Genomic DNA, 23,791 nt, shown 5'->3' with positions numbered 1-23,791 from the left:
TCAACTAATATCTGTAAAAGATGTTTTACAACCATTTAATATTAATTTAAATGTTATTTTTTTATGGTGTCTTGTCTCTTGCATTTTTTTTTACTGAGATGTAATTCACCTAACATAAACCTCTTTTATTTTTAAACACCTGCTTTCTCCTCTAAAACACAGAGCCCACCAGCACTTTCAGCCCGCCCCCTCCCCGGGAGCTGTGGAGCCAGGATTTGGTAGCTGGTGCTCAGAAAAAGCCCCAGGCCGCATCCTTGCCCTGGGACTGTGCCAAGGGCAACTGTCACCCACTGGGACAGAGACCCTGTTCTGGGATGTCTCATTCAACACTGTGTTTTTCTCCTGCTGTTCGAACCTTAGGCAAACAGACAAAAAACAGAGCCTAACCATCAACATAATACTTCAAGTAAAACAGGATTACTTTCCTGTTTCAGTATGTTTACTCTTACCCGTCTGGGTAATGTTGCTGCTTTTGACTCAATTTATGGTTGATGGTGATTTCCAATTACTTTCTTTTATACTCCTATCCACCAGCTTTATTTTTCTCTCCAAAAGATGACAGAGATCATATTTCTCTGTATTTTGCAACTTTAGAGACTGTGCTAGGTGCTTTATTGTGTCATTATCTACCTCAATAATCTTGGCAGGAAGGTAGTCATTACTTCCATTTTACAAATGAGCAAAGTGAGGCTCCGAGATTTGTGTAATAGCCTCTAGCTGGCATGGCTCTGCTAACGTCCTGGTCTTTTAAATCTCAAGTCCGATGCTGTTTGTCCTTTGTCTAAAGAACTTGACTCTGGTCTTCAATGAATTTCATCTTTGGGTTGGGGAAGTATTTTTAGAGAGAAAGAGCTATAATAAATGTAAATATTTAACTTTAAAAATTTATTATTTTAGGGGCGCCGGTGTGGCTTAGTCGTTAAGCATCTGCCTTAGGCTCAGGTCATGATCCCAAGGTCCTGGGATTGAGCCCCAAATCAGGCTCCCTGCTCAGTGGGAAGCCTGCCTCTCCCTCTCCCACTCCCCCTGCTTGTGTTCCCTCTCTCTCTCTCTCTCTCTCTATCAAATAAATAAATAAAATCTTTAAAAAAATTTATTTAAAAAAATTATAACACATTAAAGTGGTTCAAAAAATTATAAAATGGTATACAATGAGAAGTTTCCTTCTCACCCTTGATTCTGGTTGCCCAGTTCCCATCCTCTCAGATGTAAAATGAGTAGTGGCTGCTAATTTCTTTTATATTTGTCTCATAACTTTCTTTGCGTATATAAGCAAATACAAATATATAGTCCCCACCCCCTTTAAAAAAATGGTAGCATTCTGTGCACAATGTCTGCATCTTGTATTTTCATGAGAGCTCTTTTCATGTCAATAAAAGATAGCTTCCTCATTTGTTTTTACAGTGGGGTTTGCTTTCAAATGGTATCTTTACTCTAAAACATATACTTGAGACAATTGAACACCTATGTCCTCACAAAAACTTTTATAGGACTATTCATAGCAGCATTATTCATAATAGCCAAAAAGTGGAAACAACCTGATGTCCATTAATTGGTGAATGGTAAAAATGTGGTATATCCATTCAATGGAATATTACTTGCCAATGAAAAGAAATGAAATGTTGATACAATCCATGGCCTCGATGAACCTTGAAAACCTGCTGTGTGAAAGGAGCCAGTCACCAGAAAACACTATTATATGAAATAGCCAGAATAGAAACAAAGTAGATTAATTAGTGGTTGCCAGGGGCTGCGAGGGTGGCGTTGGCGGAGTGAAGAGTGACTGTTAATGGGTATGGGGTTTCCTTTTGGGGTGATGAAAATTAACCATGGTGATGATTCTACTATGCCATGAATTACTAAAGGTCACTGAGTTGTAAACTTTAAAAGGATGGGTTTTATGGTATGTGAATTGTATCTCAATAAAGCTGTTATTTAAAAAAATTTCAGAGGTGCCTTGCTGGCTCAGTTGGTAGAACATGTGACTGGATCTCAAGGTCATGAGTTCAAGCCCCATTCTAGGTGTGCGGCCTACTTTAAAAACAATTTTTTTTTTAAATAAAGCTTAATTTTTTTTTTAAAGATTTTATTTATTTGTTTGACAGAGTACAAGCAGGGGCGCGACAGGCAGAGGGAGAGGGAGAAACAGTCTTCCCGCTGAGCAGGGAGCCCGATGCGGGGCTTGATCCCAGGACCCTTGGACCATGACCTGAGCCGAAGGCAGATGCTTAACCATCTGAGCCACCCTGGTGCCCCTATCTAGCTTAATTTTACTTCCCATCCTTTCAGTTCTGTATACATATAAGTCAGTCTCTCATAACAGGACAGTTATAATCTAGAGATTTCTAATTTGTTTCATCACATTCTGAATGAATTGAATATTTTTATTAGCAGGCAATATTTAAAGCTTCTTTAATGTCTATGACTTCTCCTGAGTCATGTGGGCACATTGCTTACCTTGGCAGAGTTCTGTCTATTCTCTCTCCCTGATGGCACTACTTTATTTCCACGAGGAGTCCTTTCTCAGATCAACTTAAGCATAACCTCTTCTTTGCATATCATTTCAATTTAGAGCTTTCAGGCTATTTAAGATTTTTATTATTTACTTATTTGACAGAGAGAGAGAGAGAGACAGCAAGAGAGGGAACACAAGCAGGGGGGGAGTGGGAGAGGGAGAAGCAGGCTTCCCGCTGAACAGGGAGTCTGATGCAGGGCTCCATCCCAGGACTCTGGGACCATGACCTGAGCCGAAGGCAGACACCCAACGACTGAGCCACCCAGGCACCCCTGTCAGGCTATTTTTTATTACAGAAGTTATTCCCAGTTATTAATTCCCAGGTTCCAGCTGAACCAACGTTGTTCCTGTCAACATACTGTCTCTTACAAAAACGAATTGTCTTCAGTCCAGGTCTGCCACCTGCCTGGGATTGTCTCTTACTGGAGCTGGAGCTGGGCAAATACAGAGACTTTTTTTTTTTTTTTTTTTTAAGATCTTCCCTCTCACGGGGCACCTGGGTGGGACAGTTGGTTGAGCCTTCGAATCTTGATTTTTGGCTTGGGTCATGATCTCAGAGTCCTGGGATTGAGCCCTGTCTTGGGTTCCACACTCAGTGCAGAGTCTGCTTGTCCACAACAACCTCCCCACCCCCTGTGCATGCACTCTCTCTCTCTCTCTCTCTCAAATAAAATAAATAAAATCTTAGAAAAAAGAATCTTCCCTCTCACTGGTGAATACTTTAGTGCTAATAGGTTTTTATTTTTTTTCAAACTCCATTGCATCTGGATCTTGTATATTGATCCTTTTTTTTTTCTTCTGCCTTAACTAGGAGCGAATGGTAAATAGGTTGAAATCAGGTGTTCTAGAGTTCCATCTGTTTTCTGTTGGTGTAATCCTATTAGCTCAGATATGTGCAGAGGAGTTTTTGGCAGAAATCAAAAATTCTGTACTTTGTGGGAAGGATTGATTTCTTACAATGAAGTATAAAAAATACATGACTATATCTCTGACAAATATACTTACCTCATTTATTCATGCCTCTTTTTGTTGGTTTTTCAGCTCTCCTACAAGCTTGCGTTCCCCATAACCAGCATGTATGGATCAATATTTACAGCCTGGAGGATCCTCGAAGTAATGAGAGAAAAGTCTGCGGCCAGTGACTGGCTGTTTTCCATAGAGTCCTTGCTCCCTATTACCACAGTGATTCCTGTGCATGTTTTCCTTTTGTTGGCTCACCTCCTTGTTGAAGATCAAGGACAGAATCTTCGCCAGATACTGAAGGTCACTACATTATTAGCCCAAGCAGATTCCTCTCAGGTAAAGTAAGAAAATAATGCAACAGTAGTGGGGGTAGAGCTTAACTTTTGGAATTGTAGATTATTCTTCGTTTGTGGATGATTTTGATCAAAGTTTTAAATTATGGGTTGATTCTTTTTTGGGGGGGAGCTTGGGGGGCTATTTTTATCTTCTCCATTTGTTCTTTTTTGTCTTTATTCTGAATTAATGAATACTTGATACAAACATTTCTTTAATGAAAGCATATTTCACTGTGAAATCTACACGTGATGCTATTCTGGTATTATGGTTTATTCGTAGATTTGCTCATTTTTAACACTTTTGTTGACTGTTGTAGCCTATTCCAAGGTGAATATCCCTTAGTTCTAATATTGGTCTTTTTTTATTCATTTATTTTTTTAAAAAGATTTTATTTATCAGAGAGGGAGAGAGCAAGCGCAGAAGTGGGGGAGGGGTGCAGGGCAAAGGGATTGGGAGAAGCAGACTCCTTGCTGAGCAGGGAGCTCGACGTGGAGCTCCATCCCAGGACCCTGGAAATCATGACCTGAGCCGAAGGCAGACGCTTAACCGACTGAGCCGCCCAGGCGCCCCTAATGTTGATCTTTTAAAGTGGATGCAGATTAATTTAGGGTAAAGATGCCTATGCAGTAGGCATTCATCTCTTTTTGACTCTTGGCAATTTGATCCTATCTTCATTCAGTCTTTAATAAACTGAAAAATCCTGGGTCCTTAACAATGTATGGTAATACCGAACATGCTGGGATATGGGAGTAAACGATCATTTTTGCTATCTGCACAGAACTTGGAGTGTACTAAGCTGTCAGACATTGATAAGATTCCCCTCCCCCTTTAAACTAACCATATATTTGGTAATCTGATTTTTTCCCATGGGGTAGACCAAAGGGATGGGTTTCCTAACCACATAGGTATGGTATGTGCTTATGCTTCTTTCTAAACACGGTGAAGAAAAAGTTCATCTCTTTATGGAAAATTTGTGTTCCTTTAGGAAATAATTTAGTTGTAGAGGTGGGATAAATATGTTTATCTAAGATATGAAGTTAATGTATTGGGATTCCTTTTATCCCCAACTTGTCATGCTCATTCCTTTTAGTCAAGTAAACAACTGCTGGTCACAAAAAGTTTTCCTTCTGACTAGACCTCGTGTGGTCTGATTCTCCACGTGGATCTGTGATGTTCTCAAAAGTACCTTTGTGTCATATACGGTGTGGGCATAATGTGAATCATTTCACTTTGTTTCCCACTTTATTTTTCCCTTCACCTTCTGTAATAATTCGGCTTCTAATAAATGCTTTGTTTCAGTGCAGACACCTTATAGGATAATATCTTTAAAATAGTTAATGCATCGATAATGCCTGGAGATTACCTAAAGAAGTGCTATAGTAAGTTACCCGACCTATGTATACCACTGATGTGAAACATGTATTACATCAAATTGTGTTTTGGTACTCAGGAAATGCATTGGTCTTTGAAATTCTAGGGTGATACTTTTGGTTATAAGTAACAGAGACACAACTGTCTTAAAAGCTTTTATTAGCTCCAGATTTTAATACAAGCATGGCCTAGACAGTATATTCACTGTATAGTTTCTTTGTTTCCTCTGTGAATTGGCTGGCAGCCCAAAGCCTTATAACCTTATATTCTGTCCAAAAGGAAGAGAGATGTAGAGGTATTTGAATTGACCTTGTTGGGTCATGTGCCCACACTGAATCAACCGTTATGGCAGGATAATGAGACACTTTAATGCACTTTAATTGGCCATCGTGGGTAGAATGGAAGTGGGTGAAGTGTCAGCCCTGAAATTGTCTGTGCCACCAGGATCATGTGGATTGAGGGTGGGATGATTCACCAAAGGAAAAATAGTTTCCTGGAAATAAAAGTGGGAATATGCTAAATAGGCAAAAAATGTAGCGGAGAACTTCTCAGTGTTCTGGGAATGCTGAAATGGTGTAAGTGCATTTCAGGTGTGCCAAGAATGTCTCCCCTCTGAGCTCTCAGGCAGCCAGGTAGCTGTCCAAGCGCAGGGTGCTTGGCTGATCGCCTCTGGCCACCTGATGTTTCAGATAGTTACCCCATTCTCCTTAGAAACATGATTGTCATGTGTTCATGAAATGGAAAAGGTTGGTAAGTACTAGAGTGACCATCAGGTTTATTTATTTATTCAGTAAAAGTTTAAGAAGCAGTGGGAGAAATCAAAGAAATCAATGTTATACTTCTGTTGATTATTTCTTGGACAGTTTTGAAAGAAATGAGAGTGTCATTGTGCTGTTAGGATGAATAGTAGGGTGAAATGCTTAAAGAGTTATTCAAATTCATGCCTAAGCAAAGGCAGTATCATTAATAAGAACTTAGAAGTGGAGTTTTTGTGAAGAGGACAAAAGAAGTATCCTTGAACTAGGAGATACTGTGTTTTTGTTTTTCTTTTAATATTTATTCGTTTATTTGAGAGAGAGAGAAAGAGATGGCAGGGGAAGGGGCAGAGGGAGAGAGTCTCAAGCAGACTCCCTGCTGAGCACAGAGCCTGACGCGGGGCTCAATCCCACAACCCCCGAGATCATGACCACAGTGGAAATCAAGAGTCCAACACAACCGACTGAGCCATACAGGCGTCCTTAGGAGATACTGTTATTTTCCTCACTTTTTATGAAGTGACCATTTCATATCCTTTCACTGGACCTTAGTTATAGGTAAAGTAGCCAAAAGGAAAGGACTTTATATTTGGAAAAAGCCAGTTTTCCAATTGTGAGTAGATACTTGGAATAGACTCAGTTGAAATGAGTTATTATTGTAATCTGTTATTGGCGGGTTGTTTCTATTTCTTTTATTAAGTTGACAGGTCTCCGTGGAATGTATTAATATTTCATGTGTGTTTATCCTTTCTCACCTTATAGAAAGAAGCTATATTATGTTTAAGCAATCTTTGGCTAGATTCATGGGCAGTTGATACTAAGATTGATTGATTGATTGCTTGATTTGGGAGAGAGAGAGAGAGACAGAACAGAGGGACAGTGAGAGGAAGAATCAGACTCCCTGCTGAGCGGAGAGCCCAATGTGGGGCTCGATCCCGGGACCCTGAGATCGTGGCCTGAGCCAAAGGCAGATGCTTAACCAACTGAGCCACCCAGGCACCCCTCATGGGCAGTTGATACTAAACAAAAGTCTTAGACTACTAATAAGCAGAAGCTAAGTAAATAGGTAGGTAAGAGTAGGAATTTCAAGGCTGTCTTCCACCTCTGTTTTGGTGGTCACTTAACCTCTATGTTAGAATTTGCTTGTCGGTAGTATGCTTACTAAGTATTGAGTTTGTGTGTCACCATGATTTATTGAAAGAATCCTACTGTAAGATCTTGTGAGAAAAAGTATTTCAAAAGTTTGAAAGAGATGAAGTATGTTTTGATATGCTTGTTATTATTATTCTAAGGTATTAATTTAAATTATGTTTAGTGCTGATCTTATTGGTAGTACAAGTCATGTTATATTAGTGTTCATACTGGTAAGAAAATGGGCTTTTTAAGAAGCTGTGATTGTTACTTCTTACTTATCCTGCAGTTTGATGGATCCTCTTCCTCCATGAGTTTTCAACCTTTCATCTCTCACCTGGTTCCCATGGGGCATGCATTTTCCATGTGGTTTAATAGCTTTAGGGCCAAGGAAGACTAATGGAGTTAAGTGGTCTGAAGGGAACTTGGCTTTGTATCATTTTAGAGTTAAGGAGATGCAGATGATGATGTTAAAATAAGCAGATAATTAACCAAAGCCATAGCAATAAATTGACACTTGAAAAAAACAGAAACACGCCCCTCCCCCATCCAAGAGTGCTGTCATTAGTTACTAATAATCCTAATAGTTTTCTTACCCAGACACCATGAGATTGAATTTGCAGAGAAGCTCAGGTCAGGCAGCACTCAGTAAAAGTTTCCTTTCACATGCTTGGTGGGAATGTCTTCTAGTGTTCTGGGGAGAGATCCAAGAATGAGCATCCTGTGCAAATTCCCATGGAAGTCTTGGAAGTTTTAAACACATCGATTTAGTTCAGAGAGTTTTTCATATCATAGCCTGTGCTTATAATAAATGAGGGTGCCATCTATTTCCTAAATTAGTGTTTTTTCTGGAAATAAAAGTTGATAGATTGGTGTGGTTTTTGGTTATGTTTATGTAATAGTTCCTGCCTTTCTGATACTGAGTAATGTTATTTTCCTTCATTTTGATGAAAGTCATTCCGACTGCCTTCAGAGATGCCTGAATGAGAATTAAAGCACATGGCTCATGTACAGTAATGTCCAGTTGGCCTTATTCTTTCCTTTTCAGAGAGCTATTTCCTACCTCTGTGAATTGTTCAAGACCTGGTTTCATCAGGTGTGGTGAATTGTAAACATGGACTTTACCGAGTTAATTAAGGGATAGTGTGGACTCCATGACTAAATGAGGACATTTTCTGAACTTTATAGCTTTTTATTTATTTATTTTTGCTAAGTAGTCTTTGCACCCAGCATGGAGCCCAACGTGGGGCTTGAACTCATGATCCTGAGATCAAGACCTGAGCTGAGATCAAGAGTCACGTGCTTAACTGACCGAGCCACCCAGGCACCCCTACAGCTTTTTTTTTCCCCTAAAGATTTTATTTATTTTAGCATGAGAGAGAGAGCATGAACAGGGGGGAAGGGCAGAGGCAGAGGGAGAAGCAGAATCCCCGCCGACCAGGGAGCCCGATGTGGGACTCGATCTCAGGACCCTAGGATCATGACCTGAGCTGAAGGCAGATGCTTAACAAACTGAGCCACCCAGGCGCCCCACCCCTATAGCTTTTTAAAAAGACAAATCATATTTTGAACCCTGAGCCAGTGGCCAACTTGTGTATAACATGACTGTGGACAGTTTGGAAATGTCTCAGATGGACAACTTCCTTAAGGAGAGGTTATAACTCTTACTGAACAAGCCAGCTTCAGGTAAACTCCATATGTTTACCTGGGACTCCCCTAACCAAACCCCCAAGATGTTTTTCAGACCCCTGGGCCCTGTGAGAAGAAAAGGCTGTTACAGATTTCCTAAAACCTTCCCTATCTCTTAGCTTAGCTATATTATATTAACTATATTATTAACTAATTATTGTAACATTGTAACTTGTATTATATATTTGACAGATTATATATATATTAAATATATAATTATAATTATTATATTAGTTGTGTTATTAACCATAGTTTCCCTATAGTTGTTGGAAGTGAGATTGGCCATCTGATCCTGGAGAGTAACAGAGGTGTTGGAGGAAGCTCTTTTTCCACACTGCAGTATGTTTATACAAAAGCCTTATTGGAATTATTAGATGCTTAATAGTAGATCTTCTAAATATATGTAGGGAGAACACCTGACAAAAGATTTTAGTCTTTTTGGAAATCAGGGCTCCCTGTTAGTGGTTTTAAAACCTGAGAAAATGTGTTTTCTTCCTATCTTTCTATATACAGTAAGAGTTTATGGCAAGATTACATAGGTATAGGCATTGAACATTAACCACAAAGGTTAGTAATTTTTAGGTAGGCCCAGATGGTTTAAAATGAAATCTTATTGCTTAGTATCTCAACTTCAGTGGAATAACTCTAAATACTACATGTAACGTACATCAGTTTCTTTTTGACTGACTGATGGAATATGCCTAACAGGAAAAGTTTATGAACTTTGGCTTTAGAGAAGTACATATTCCTTCCTTAAAACCTACCATCACTGAAGAGCTTAACAAATTAAGTTTTGTGAAACTCACTGCCTCTCTCAAACCCTGGGTACTTGCTTACTTTTCTCTTGTTCGGAAGTGGGGAGAGAGATGCGGGTTTTTTGTTTTTATTTTTTTTTACTTGCAGTTTACAACTCTGGGGTTTTTTATTTCCCTTTTACGTTTTGGTTGTTAAGTCTAGTTAAAGGTCTTGCTTAATGGGAACAATTGCATTCTTTGATAATTTAATTTTATCCTTTGTGATGTTTTCAGGGCTTAATTTTTTCCAATTGTAAAAGTGTACACACTTTTGAGCCATTTGAAATCACTTATGTGGCTAGGTTCATGGCCCATGACTTGCTGGTCTTTCAAAAGTCATATATTATCACATAGTAAAAAAGCTGACTTTCAGGGTGGAATCCTGTGATAGTTCTACTCTGGGTCATAAGCCATATTTTAACATGGAAAATGAATAGGAAATGTGTGAAATTTAATGGTCTGTAAGTTACTGCTGTGAGAAAAGGAGAAAATATATTCTATAAAAGAACTTGCACAAAGAGTCTTTGGACACTTTGCACTCTGTTCTATTGTCACTGAGTTCTATGAATTGCTACCCCCTGAAGTCAGTCTGCTTTCTGTGTTCTTCACACCAGCAAAAAGAAGCCAGAATGTACAGTACTTTTAATAAAGAGCTTTACAGATAAGAAGTGCTATACTACTATTCCCTCGTAGCCATAGCATCGATTATGCCTAGAGCAAAATTGGGCTGAGCCTGTCAACATGAAACAGTTAGACAAAGAGAAACACAGACCGAAATTCAAGGTCAGGCATCTATTCCGTTCGGTGGTAATATGCTTATTTCTTCTTTATAAAGCCCACATAGATACCTGTAGAATAAACATGTTTTTAACTGGCATTTGAACCCTTTACTGTTTTTTTTTTCTTTTTTGCAGAAAGCCTAGAATTTCTACCCAGCAAGGACTTCTGTGTCAATTTCTTGCCTTCCCTGAGTGTTCATATTGGGCAGAGTTTCTTTTGAAGAGTCTGTAGATTGTAAATCACTTAAAATTCTCACTGAAATTGTGATTTTCAGTTCTACCCTATATCACTGTGTTATTCAGTATTTTTTTTTTTTTTTAAGATTTTATTTATTCATCTGACAGAGACACAGCGAGAGAGGGAACACAACCAGGGGGAATGAGAGAAGGAGAAGCAGGCTTCCCACGGAGCAGAGAGCCCGATGCGGGGCTCGATCATAGAACCCTGGGATCATGACCTGAGCCGAACGCAGATGCTTAACGACTGAGCCACCCACGTGCCCCGATATTCAGTAGTTCTAATAGACTGAAACAGAAACATTTGTCTTGTCGTGTCACTGAGTGCTGAGTATAGGGAGGGGTTGGGGTGGGGTCCTGAACTGCATTTGGAATAGTGGAGTTTGTCTGCTCCCAGTTAAATACCAGGTAGAATAGCTTTGTCTTCTGGTTAACACTCTCTAAGGGAGCTACCTGCCTGGGATCAGCTTCTAGTGTTGGTGAAGGGGGAATCAGACTTTGTGGCAACTCTGAATTTCAAAACAGGCATGAGGAGTTACCCTCAAGGGGAAAACACACTGAAGTTCACCCTTGACAGAATAAAAATGTCTTCTTTTGATGAGTGGACAGGGAAGGGAGAAGGTGGTACTGGTCTTCTGTCTACATGTAGCATGGCCAGAAACTCCCAAGTGAAGTTGCCATTTGGCATCCTTTATCATTCATTCTTCAGCTCTTCCGAGTCAGCCCTTCAAATAAGAGGAGAGTCTTATAATTTATGGAAACATTGCTTTCCGTCTATAGGAGCAACCCATGCAAGTTCCCTACAGCCAACTTGGCATTGATTCATAAATATAAATGGATAATGAAGGCTTACCAGACTCTGAGAAAACTTAACAGCATTAGTAACTAACTGAAGAATCTGTTTCCAGAAGAAAGAGAACTCAGAAAGAAGAATATAATGAAAAACAATCTAAGTCTTGAGAGATATTGGAAAGCTATCCTATGATTCTGTGTTTTTATGCTGTCAACAAAAATACTGCTGTGAGAAAGAAGAAATTCAGTGATGAGATTTTAGAAGTGGAAAATGTGATTGCCACAGTACATAAATGGAGACAGGATTAGTGACTGACAGAATCTGCAAGTAAATATTTCAGAATACGGAACAAAAAAAATTTAAGAAGTTAAGACACTGAGGGTCAATACTGGGAGTTCTAACATCTTTCTCTAGAAATTCCAGTTGGGGGGAATGGAGAAAATGAAGGAGAGAAACTTAAAACACGACAGAAAACTATTTATTGAACTGAAAAAAGACACAAGGGTACTGATCGTTAGGACCCTTTGAAAGCCAAGCAGCATATGTAAGAATAGATCAGTCTCTGATTTTGTCCCCAGAACTTAAAGGATAAAGAGAAGGTCATGAGAGATTTTTAGAGAAGAATTGGGAAAAGAAAAACTTAAAGTAAGATTGATCTTAATTTTTTAGCGTCAGCACCCTGGGTGCTGGAATACACGGGATCATTGCCTTCTAATTTCTGGGGGAAAATCACTTTGTACCCGGATTATTCGTCCCCATTATTCTGCCTTTTACGACTGGTAATAAAGGCTTTTCCAGGTGTGCAAGAATTCAAGAACATTCCTTGTTTGCTAGTTTTTATGGAGGGCGGGGGACGAAACCCCTCAAGGATGTGCTCCACAAAATGGAAAATGAATTCAAGAAAGCACAGAGAAGAAATGTTGAATGGTGATCAAAATAGCCAGTAAACCTTGTGGTTAGTTTAAAATAATTATTTATAGAGTATGAAAAATAGTTACTTGGAACTAAAGTCCAAGCTTTAGAACATGGTGGGGGTAGCTAGTGGGATTGTGATGATGTGAAGAGTTGAGGATGTGCTAAGGTGGAATTGTTTTGGAAACTGAGTAATTCTTTTTTTTTTTAATTTTTTTAAATTTTATTTATTTGAGAGAGAGAGAGACAGAGATAGTGAGAGAGAGCACAAGTGGGGAGGAGAGATAGAAGCAGGCTCCCCGCAGAGCAAGGAGCCCAATGCGGGACTCGATCCCGGGATCCCGGGATCATGACCTGAGCCGAAGGCAGACACTTAACCAACTGACCCACCCAGGCGCCCAGAAACTGCGTAATTCTTGATGTTAGTAGAAAAATAAGGTGAAATATGCACATAATCCTTTATTAGTAACAATTAGTGAGTTATAATTTCCAAATACTATAACAAAAGGAAAAAAGAAATAAAAAACCCTAAAAGAATGGCAAATATGAGCATAAAATAAGATGATAGGAATATTAAAAAAAAGATGGTAGAAATAATTCCAAGTAGATCAGTTATGACAATTACTGTGAGTGAATTAAATTATCAAAAAAAAAGGCTCATACACTCTCTAGTGTTTCTAAGAGGCAAACCTTGAAACAAGTGACAGAAATTGAAAATGGTAACAATTAAAAGCTAGGTAGATCATTAAGCTAGAAAATGTGATAATATTATCATCGAAGGGAGATAATACAGAATCCAAGATAAAAAGCCTCACACAGGACAAAAGGTAGACATAGGTAGATTCCACTGAAGTTAGGAACCAGAAAAGTATGGCTGACAGTCATGTTGCTATTTTTCTGGAGGTTCTGGCCATTTTTCATTCAAGAAAAAGAACTAGAACTTATATATGTACTACAAAGGAAAAAGCCAGAGCTCCTTAGAAAATGCAAGAGAATTTGCTTAAAACCGTTGCTTTTAGAATGGATAAGAGAGTTCATTACAGTGGATCGATGTAAGATCAGTCTGCAAAACCAGTTGGTTTTCTTTACAAAAAACCCAATAAATTAGATACATTGGCACTATATGGGAAAGGTATAATTTATAAGCAGAGTAGAAGCTATAACTTGAAATACTAGAATTGCATAGAAAGAGTTTGATGTAATTATAAAATGTCACCAAAATACACACAGTGGCTTCTAATATACTTTAGATATGGAATTCACATCATAAATACTTCTCATTGACTGAAATTTAATGATCTTACGATTGCAAGGCATTTCGTTTTGTTTTTTTGTGTTAATTGGTATATGGGTTCTGATTCCTTACCATAAATTCGCAGCAGGAAGATATTCAATTAATCAATTTAATGTATAGTGCCGAGGGTCCAAAAGGGAAGTGTTGGTCATGTTTGCCGGTTTGACTGAATTCTGAGGTCTGTTGAGTAAATCAGTTCTAGACCTTTTGAAAACCTGGCTTGTGCTTTGGAATAAATTCTTCTATCCTTAATCTTCCAGTGCTAAATAGTTTTAAATGTGGTCTACTCATTAGAAGCTATAGTATCTCCTTGAACAAAGTAACAGCAAATAAAAATAGGTAACATTTACATATGCTTATAACATACCAGTCCCTATTTTAATCACTTGATTTGCATTTGTTAACTAACTCACAAACAGCTCTTTGAGGTTACTACCACTACTTTTTAGGAACTGGGGCACAGAGTTTGCTTAACTTCCCCAAAGTCACACAGCTGCTAATTGGCAAAGTCCGGATTTGAACCTGCACATACGGTTCCAGAATCTGTGCTCTAACCCATATGTTCTACTGTCTCTCTACCACTTTTAGTTAAACTATTAAAAACATTTTTTTGAAAGAGTACACAAGGTTTACTAACTTCATATTTTTAAGATTGGCCCAGTCAGTTGTAGAGAGAATTAAATGCTAAGAATCTCAACGTTTGTTTGAAATCTGGCTAGATCTTCAGTCTCGTGTTTTTGCCTCTGTTGTGCTAGCTCCCATTGGCCCTTCTATAAATAGGCAAATCACATTTAGCCAGATCTTTATGCCTAAATAGAACACTTATACACAGTGGTAACTCCTGAAGGCATCGATCAAAGGGAAGGTGGAGAAGGTCCGAGTGAACCAGCAAATCAGCAAGCATGGTTGCAATTGGGATTATTGCTTAATGGTCAAAAATGATTTTACACTCTTTTGTTTGTAATGATCCTAACTGGGAGATTCTAAAATCTAATCGAAGTCAGGACTATTAGTGAACAAAAAAAAGTAGGTTGTTGTAGTCTCTTTGAAAAATAATGTCTGTCGTTGGAGAAAATTATACATTGGTTATTAGGTATGAAACCTTTAAAATATTGATAAGCCATATAGCTAATTCAGGACCTTGAAAGGGCATGACGACATCAGTTCTTCAGTATACAGTCATGGAGAACCTCTTTGGGATGCACGTTTTAATTGGAACTTGGGCCACAAAGACCCTTAGTGGAGGACTCACAGTGCTTAGGGAAGATAGCAATATCCAATCAGAATACTGTGTGGTGAGCGCGATAACGCAGGGAAGCGCAGCGTGTGGTAGGATGGAGCCCAGAGGGGCAGTGAAGTCATAATAAGAAGACTGCCTGAAGTAGGTGCTTCGTAAGCTAAGTCTTGCAGGACAAATACAAGTTCAAAAAGAGTATCTTTGAAATGAACTAGAAGCAGCATATATTGCCTGTTTTTAATGCTCTACAAAACACTCCTTTTTATATATGACATTTATATGATCCTCCTTGAGTACCATTGTTGGGCAAACAGTGGAATAAATAAATTTCTGGAGGTGCTGGAGTAGGGTTTTTTATTTTATTTTTTGTGAACCATAGGTTCCCTAGCAGTAATATATTTTACATTTCAGATGTAATTTGTTGTTGTTGGGGAGTAAAAGGAAGCCATTAACAATCATAGTTGTTACTGCTGTCTGAAAGCTGTAACTGAAAGAATGGGTCAGGATTTGGTGGATCTGATGGGAAAGGTCTATTCTGGAATTCTGAAAGCAGGACAGCTGTGTTCGTTCCCTTGCCAGAAGTCTTGAAACTTATTCTGTCCCTCTGTCTTTCCAGCACACTGGACTTCTACCCTCCCAGTGATAATTTTGAGCTTTTCATGATGGGTAGTGGAATAGACTCTGGCAAGTTGTCAGAACAGTTGTGTAATGCAATTGGGCATCCTGAAGTCCGTTGATTTCAAATGAGTAGACATGGTTACAAACTCAGTGGAGCCAGACAAGTAGTTAAGGAGTGACTTGGGATGATTTCTGTGTGTCAGGCGTCCATATTGATGGGGCTGTCAGACACCTCATGTCCTGTTATCCTTGTTCAGTAGCATTTTTGTGGTAGTGGATCATATCTGCATTTAAGACAGTTTTTTTTCAAAGATTTTATCTATTTATTTGACACACACACACAGAGAGCACAAGCAGGGGGAGCGGCAGGCAGAGGGAGAGGGAGAGGGAGAAGCAGGCTCCCCGCTGAGCAGGGAGCCCGACGTGGGGCTCGATCCCAGGACCCTGGATCATGACCTGAGATGAAGGCAGACACTTAACCGACTGAGCCACCCAGGCACCCCAAGACAATTTGTGTCCCTCCCCCGCATCTAGAGAAAATGAGCATGTAAAAATATATGTAACCTAAATTTATATCATACCACAGAGTTAAACAGTGCTAAAGATGATTGAATATGAGTAAGCACAGATTAGCATTTTTAGATGTCCTAGAGTTATCGGTCTTCAATGGATATTTTCAATAGATTTAGAATTCATAAAAGGAATTCCTTAAGGGAAATAGTCTTGCTTATTTTGTCTCCTCGTGACCTTGGACAGTTCCTGGTCAGATTAGTTGCTGGACAGATACCTGCTTTGTTGCCTGATTGAATTAACACACAAATATATTAGATGCATGTATCAACCCTACTAGAACCAACAAAACCCTATTTTCCAGTATTGTCATGTGTTATCCAGACTAATAAAGGGAACAGTGTGGAGTCCAGGGATAGAATTTAGGTTAGGTTACATTACAGTACAATCTTATTAAATGAAATCCTATTAATTTAGGGTTCAGGGTAATTAGATACAGGCTGAGTTAAAACATAAGCTGATTTTGAAGCTATTGTTTTTAGGCAGTTTGGGCTTGCTCATTTGCATGAGTACAATGAATGTGCCAATTTAAAATGATCACATTATCTATTCATTAAGACATATCAGCAGGGACTGGTACTTGGCAACACTTGGCTAATTAGTTTGTTACAGTATGTACATGAAAGTAATCGAATTTTGTTTCTTTAACATTTTTCTCTAATCCAGTCTTTCCTACCTTCATTGTTTCCAGTAGTCTGAATTGTCATTAGTGATAATTATACTGGTGGCATTTTACTCTACTTAAGTGTATTTAGTTGTCAAATTGTATTCAGTTTTAATGGTGCATCCTGATCTGTGTTAAGTGGAATTATCATTCAGCTTCACATACTGTAGATACCTTGTTTTTACTAGGTCTCATTTTATTAAGCATTTTCAAAATGTTCATTTTGTCATATATCTCCTTTCTCTTTCTCTCCCTTTCTCTCTCTCTCTCTAGCAAACCTCCTATATGGCAGGTTCTGGTAATACTAAGATGAAAGGGTATAGTCTTTGTTTTCAGAAATCATAGAGCTTAGCGTGTTGACAGAAGCATGAAAATTTACCGTTTAGTGCAGGATGGTGATTGCCACTGTGGAGGTACATAAGTGTGGAACTTATATGAGGAGGAGTTTCTCTGATGCAGGGGACAGGGAAGGTGTTCTGAGCAGGATGAAGGGCACGTGCAAAGACACACATGTGTGGCAGGTCACGGTGGGGGGAACAAGGCAGCAAGGAGTACTCTATTAAACCCAGGTAGACAGGGTACGGGAAACTGTACCTTGAGTGGATACTGGGTAAGTATCTGGAAGCAAAATCCTGAGAGCCTTGCAGTCAGGCAGGAGATGAGAATTTATCTCCAATAGAGAGGAGATAAAGTTATATGACAGGCTGTTAGAAGTGTTGGTGGGGACCTTGAAATACCAAAATGAATTTGGAGCCAGAACACCCAGCAGAACTTGGGAGAGTAATAGGAATAAACTTCGATGACTGAGTGCTACTGCCGTTTTTAACCCATCACCCAGAGCAATAGAGTGAGCTCCTAACTCACTAGAACTTAGGAGATGATGGGATAGGGGAAGAGAACGGGCGGCGGATTTTTGCGGCAAGTTGCTGGAGTGCTGAGTCCTACAATTGCCAGCTTCTCGCGCTCAAGCCTAGTGACATGGAACCCCATGTCCATCCCATCCAACTATGTATATCCCTGGCCGTTGGGGTGGGCAGATGTTAGGGTACCTGTTCCCCAAATCTAGACTCTGAAAGAGAGTGATGGGCTGGCTAGCTGTTTTAACCCGTCACCCAGAGCAATAGAGTGAGCTTCTAACTCACTAGAAGTTAGGAGATGATGGGATAGGGGAAGAGAAGGGGGACGGATTTTGCATCTTCTGTTTCCACAACTTCTAGTCATGCAAGCCAACCCCTACATGGCCAGTGCTCTCCAAAGCGGATCCTGGAAGCGAAGGAGAGAGCACTGGCCATGTAGGGGTTGGCTTGCGTGACTAGAAGTTGTGGAAACAGAAGATGTGCTCGTGTTTCCGGTGGAGAGAGCAGCATGGCAAGAGAATACAGTGGACTTGTCTCATCCCATCTTACAGGTTTGCTTAGAAAGCTATACACACTCGTGAATGAAACAGGATTCCTGCAGAGCGTGTGGGACAATCAAACTGGAAGAGCGCATCTCACCTGTATCAGGAGTCCAGAGGGAACTTAATCTGGCAGGTTTAGGCTGCTTGCCAAGGAGCCATAGGAGGGTCCCTTTGGGGCAGGTGAGCTGGAAAGACACGCCTAGTCCTGTAGCCAAGGAGCGCTGACACCACTCTTCTCCTAAGAGGGGCTGGCCCCCTTCCAGAAACGGAAAAGGGAAGCCACACCTATCAGCATCCATTAAAGGGAGTAAGCACAGGGAACCCTTGAGAGTGTCTCCAGCTGTCATTATGAAAGAGGACTTCAGCTTCCTCCATTTGGACTTCAGACTTTCTAATTGATCAAGTTCTTCTTTCCAGCTTATCTCTGAACTGAGACAAAAGACCTTGCAGGCAAAGCAAAAGCAACCCCTGATGGGAACGTAATTATCCCCTTAAGCAATAAGGACTGTCCTGAGCCGGCGAGACCCCATCCGTGATTGACCCCAAGCCAGTGATGGACCTGACCTTTACTGCCCACCCCCATGTACCCGCTGACCTTTGGCGGACATTTGCCTTATACAAACCTGGAAGTCTTTTTCAGTACTTTGGAGACAGTCTTTGAGGTTCAAGTTGGCTGTCTTCCCGACATTAGTCTCACTGAAATAAATTCCTTTTTCGTGTCCCCACCCCTCATCTCTCTGCCTTTGGATTTTATTGGTGGGTGGCGAGTGGTGGAACCTGGTCTGTTTGGGATACCCCCCACCCCCGGAGCCAGGTGCCCTTGCTCTCCTATGCCCTGGTACAGCTATAGCCATTTGCTATGGAGATTCTGCATTTAACCTTAATCTTACCAGCAAGGCAGTAAGAAATGTGTAGATGTCCTCAGGTTGAGGCTTCTGTGGGCATTGAATGATGCCGAACCATTCATTGGAGTAGGGATTGCCACGTGGTTGCTTCATTTCACACCTTTTCCTTTGGTTTCCCAGTTTTTAAATTTTTTTGCGCTTTGCTGAGGTTTACCAATGGTGGTCTCCCAGTTGACTTTATCTGAAGCTTTTCTCGGTGATGTCCTGTGGCCCTTATAATTAATGGTGAATTGCTGAAATGTTGCGATGCATAAAAGTGATTGCAGTAACCAGTTATGCCCATTCTGTCCCTTTTCATCTTTCTTCTTGGAGACATTGGTGGGATTTCATTTAACCCACGTAGAAACGAGGAGCCTTATACACATTTCTGTTGCCTGGTAAAACATCGTTGGTACCGCTTAAAGTGCTCAGTGAGTGTCTGATGGGTTCTTAGTTATTTTCTGAAGCCAGGGAGGATTCAGGCAATGGTCTGCAAAATTGCTGAAGGAAGTCCAGGAATCTTCTTTAAAATGGTGGAAAAATGAAGAATCATGCATGCATATATTAGGTTGTCTTAAATCAAACTCTAGCTAAAGCAGTAGTGACACATGCTGTTCATGAAAGACTTAATACAGTCCTTCTAATCGGATGAATTGTCTTGTTGTGCAAAAACTGTTATTACACTGTGTGTGAAACCAACCATGCTGCAGGGGGAAAAATTAAATCGCCTGACTGAGAGGTCACTTGTGAATAGTAACACAAGATCTATTACTGTTATTAGGGGCTCTGGAGGACATTCACCCTTTTATGGTCTTTCAACTGCTGGAATGAAATATTTTAGTGGTAAATGACACCCTTCTGGGAAATCCTTCTAAGGATTCATTCTTTGCTGTTTGTACTTTCAAAAAAGGGGGAGGGGCCTTGGGAAAAATATCACATTGTTCCTTTCAGATCACTTAAAAAATTTACTGATTTTGACTTGGTGTGATGACGATTGCCTTTTAATGTTCCTCATTTACACCATTCTTAATCTAGGTCTATTAGTATCACACTTTATCTTTCGTAACATGTCACGCACATTCTGTAATCTTTTCCTTAGGGAAATTCGTGATCTCATGGAAGCTCAGAGACCAAGGGTATATGTGGTTTATGTCAAAATCTGGATTAAGCACTTTAAAATTCATGAAATGAGAAGTCTGCCTGTTTTGTTTATTTTCTTTTAAGGATCTCTGAGTGTATATAAGGAAGATTATGTGAGTATATATTTTAGTTCTGCATGGCAACCATGCTGAGTGGTAAATATTTTAAGAAATATTTTCAGAAGGGAATGAATAGCTATTGATCTGAGGTGCAGCTTTATAACACAGTTATTAAATTGGGAACCAGAGTTCCTTTCCTATGGATTACATTCATTATAAACTGTCAGTCCACTCTGGAATTACCACTCTCGAATCTTGTGCCTTTTTGCTATTTTGCTATATGGTTGAGATTAGCTTTTGTGGGGGGAAAAGAAAGAAATAAGAAATCAAGAGCCTTGCAAATAATTGGGGTGATTTTTTGGTGAATTTTGAAATCCTACCTATTTCCTCTTCCCATTATTTGATTTTGGCATCTTTTTTTCCCCCTTATAAAACTTCCTTACTTTATTGCCCCAAAGATAGGGAACTGTTATCGTGATGTGAATAAGCATATAAATTCTGTTGGATTTCTCAGTGCCTGCTTTTGTTACAGGTATTTTGATGGGTTCATTAAAACCTGTCTGTTGAAATGGGGGTTGGTTAGAAGAAGGAAGAGAGGGAAAGGAAAATGTCAGTAGGAATAATACATAGATATTTGAGCTTCACCTGGAAATAAAAATAATTTTGTAAAATGGGAGATAGAAACCCTTTGTCAGGTTGCTAATGAGAGGCTTGACCTAGCCGCTGCTGCTGTAGCATCTTTGGGGATGATGAGAGATGCAAAATGCACTGTTGCTAGGCAACTCTCTTGGCTGCCTTTGGAGCAGGTTCCTATGTGCTAAGAGCTAATGAATCCTCATGTCTGCTCTTTGAAACTGTTCAAAAGCCAATGAAGACATACCCAGACATTTAACATTTACAAGTACCTGAACTATTCTTGCCATATCATTTACCCATTAAAAATTAAGTTGACCATTTAGTGTGTACTGAATATTGCTTTATTTTTTCAAGGTGGGCCAAGATTTGAGCCCTAATAAATGTTTTCGAAAAGGAACTCAACAGGAATGCCTTACTTCCTATTGACACTGGTTAAGTTGTTCCAAATGAAGGCTTATTTTAAGTTCGAATGCTTTTTTGCCCCCCCCCCCCCCCCCCCCCCGCCAAAAGTGATCAGTTATTGGAACTTGCCTCTTTGAGCCTCTTAGAAAGTTTTTAATTACACTGTCTTCATGCCTTGCTCAGCCCAAGGCCATTATTTCTCAAGATGATAGGAATCTGGAACCCCAAACTAATTTTGTAGGTGGCCTGCCTAAAACTCCTTCCCTTTCCATCTCCCCCACCACCAAATCCTGGACAGTAGCCATCAAACAAGCACAGAATATGAATTAAAGCTTGATAAGGAACATCCCTGGATCAGATAATGAATCTAAGTACTTGTAGATTCCAACCAACCTCTAGTAATAACTACCTATCAGGGATGTTGTAAGGATTACAAGATTCTGTGCACGAACAATGTTGTGATGTGCCATACGAACACGAGTTTTTACAGCAAATTCCAAGGTATTGTCTAAATCTAACAAGAATTTTGTGTGACTGGATTATTAGGTATTAGGCTTGTTAATATTTTGGTAGGATATGGGATAATTGTAGTGGGATTTATTTGTAGCAGGATTTAGCCTATACCTTATTTATATTTTGGTTGTATTAACCTGTGATTCTTTCTAATTTCACAGCACCTGGTGTAATAACGTGTGATAGATAGAAGGCATTTGATCTATATTTATTGCTTAAAGTTGTGTAAACCTCCTGTATAGATTATCTAAATTGAATTTTCTTGTAATCTTGCAAAGTATTCTAGAGATTCTGTTGTAATTCTGTGTCTGCATTCTCACCTTTAAAATAAGAATAATAGAAGAACCCACCTCATTAAATTCATGTAGATTAGATGAGATAATCCAGAGTAGAGTACCTGGTTTATAATCAGTGCTCAGTAAAAGTTATATATTATTAAAATTGTGGTTGACTTTTATGGCCCCTTTTATTCATTTCACAATTATGTATCTACTGCCTTATGTTCAAGGAGCAGTGCTAGGCTATTTAGCAAATAGACATGTTCCTTGCCCATCTGGGGCTTATTGTTATACTTTATTCCCCATGTACATGAAAAGAGAGCCATTAACTCTTTTATATGTGTGCCTGTGTGTGTGTGTGTGTGTATGTGGGTGTGTATGAGAGAGACAGGGAAACTATATTTAGTATATTTAGGTGCATTAAGGGGATAAAGAATAGGCTATTCAATAGAAATATAACAGGAACCCCATATATAATTTTAAATTTTCTGGTAGCCACATTAAAAAAGTAAAAACGGGGTGCGTGGATGGCTCAGTCGGTTAAGGCTCCAACTCCTGATTTTGGCTCAGGTCATGATCTCAGTGTCGTGGGATTGAGCCCTGCATGGGGCTCCGTGCTCTGTGCTCAGTGGGGAGTCTGCTTCTCTCTCTCTCTCCCCCTCTCCTTCTGCCCCTTTTCCTGCTCTCATGAATGCGCTCTCTCTCTTTAAAATAAATACATCTTTTAAAAGTGAAAATAAACAGATGAAATTAATTTAAAAATTTTATTTTACTTAATATATCTGAAATATTTTAATATGTAATCAACATAAAATTATTAATGATATTTCATATATATGTGTGTATATATATTACTAAACCTTCCAAATTTGGTGTATGTATTTTAGCCTTACAGCACATCTCAATTTAGACTACCCACATTTTAAGTGCTCAATAGCTACATGTGGCTAGTAGCTTCTGTGTTGAATAGTATAGAGGTAGTAAAAAAATCCCAATGCTCATTTATTCAATATAACTATAAATATGTACTTAGAAATACTCTTTTTTATTGGTTTTACTTGGCTAAAAATAGCCTTACAGTTTCTGCAGTGGGATAGAAACCTAAAATAATTAAGAACAATAATTCTTAAAATGGGGTTTTCAGGGAGGTACTCAGCAGGTGAGGCTATGTCAGGCGTGTGTGTGTGTGTGTGTGTGTGTGTGTGTGTGTGTGTGTGTAGATAGCAGGGTGTGTGTGTGTGTGTGTAGGTAGCAGGGGTGTGTGTGTGTGTGTGTGTGTGTGTGTAGATAGCAGGGTGTGTGTGTGTGTGTGTGTAGGTAGCAGGGGTGTGTGTGTGTGTGTGTGTGTGTGTGTGTAGGTAGCCAGTCTTAAAAATTTTGGGTGGGTGTGTGTGTGTGTGTGTGTGTGTGTGTGTGTAGATAGCAGGGGTGTGTGTGTGTGTGTGAAGATAGCCAGTCTTAAAAATTTTTGCTCTGTTAACCTTTTCTTCTTTCTTCAGCTAGTCTTGAGTTTCATCCCATTCATGTTTACTGAGTATTTGCTCTATGTGTGTTTTGGGCTAAGAGTACAAAGAATAGGAATAGTGTGGCTACCTGCAAGGCATTCCCAGGCTAGTGTGGACAACAGTTGTGAGAAGGAGTAACGATGACTCAAAGTGTACTGAAAGGTGTGCATGAAGCTGCAGTGACAAACAGTACTTGGAATACTCTTTGGCCAGAAAGGGCCAATTACTCAATTAGCCTTAAATATTTTGAGCCACCCAGGGGCCCCTCATTCGTTCTTTTTTTTTTTTAAAGATTTTATTTATTTATTTGACAGAGA

General features: G+C 39.5%; 1 protein-coding gene across 7 annotated transcripts in view; it reads left to right on the top strand.

Moving 5' to 3' along the window:
- FOCAD (focadhesin) overlaps positions 1-23,791 on the top strand; it is a 310,627-nt gene that overhangs the window by 102,070 nt on the left and 184,766 nt on the right. For all 7 annotated transcript variants that reach the window (XM_027615362.2, XM_027615363.2, XM_027615366.2 and 4 more), the window contains one exon: positions 3,557-3,814. In XM_027615362.2, coding sequence (XP_027471163.2) covers positions 3,557-3,814 — 258 coding nt within the window. The remainder of the gene's footprint in view (positions 1-3,556; positions 3,815-23,791) is intronic.

The sequence above is a fragment of the Zalophus californianus genome, chromosome 13 (assembly GCF_009762305.2).
Source record: "Zalophus californianus isolate mZalCal1 chromosome 13, mZalCal1.pri.v2, whole genome shotgun sequence".
Lineage (NCBI taxonomy): Eukaryota > Metazoa > Chordata > Mammalia > Carnivora > Otariidae > Zalophus > Zalophus californianus.
The sequence above is the reverse complement of the archived record's forward strand: the minus strand, read 5'-3'. Positions and strand labels throughout refer to the sequence as shown.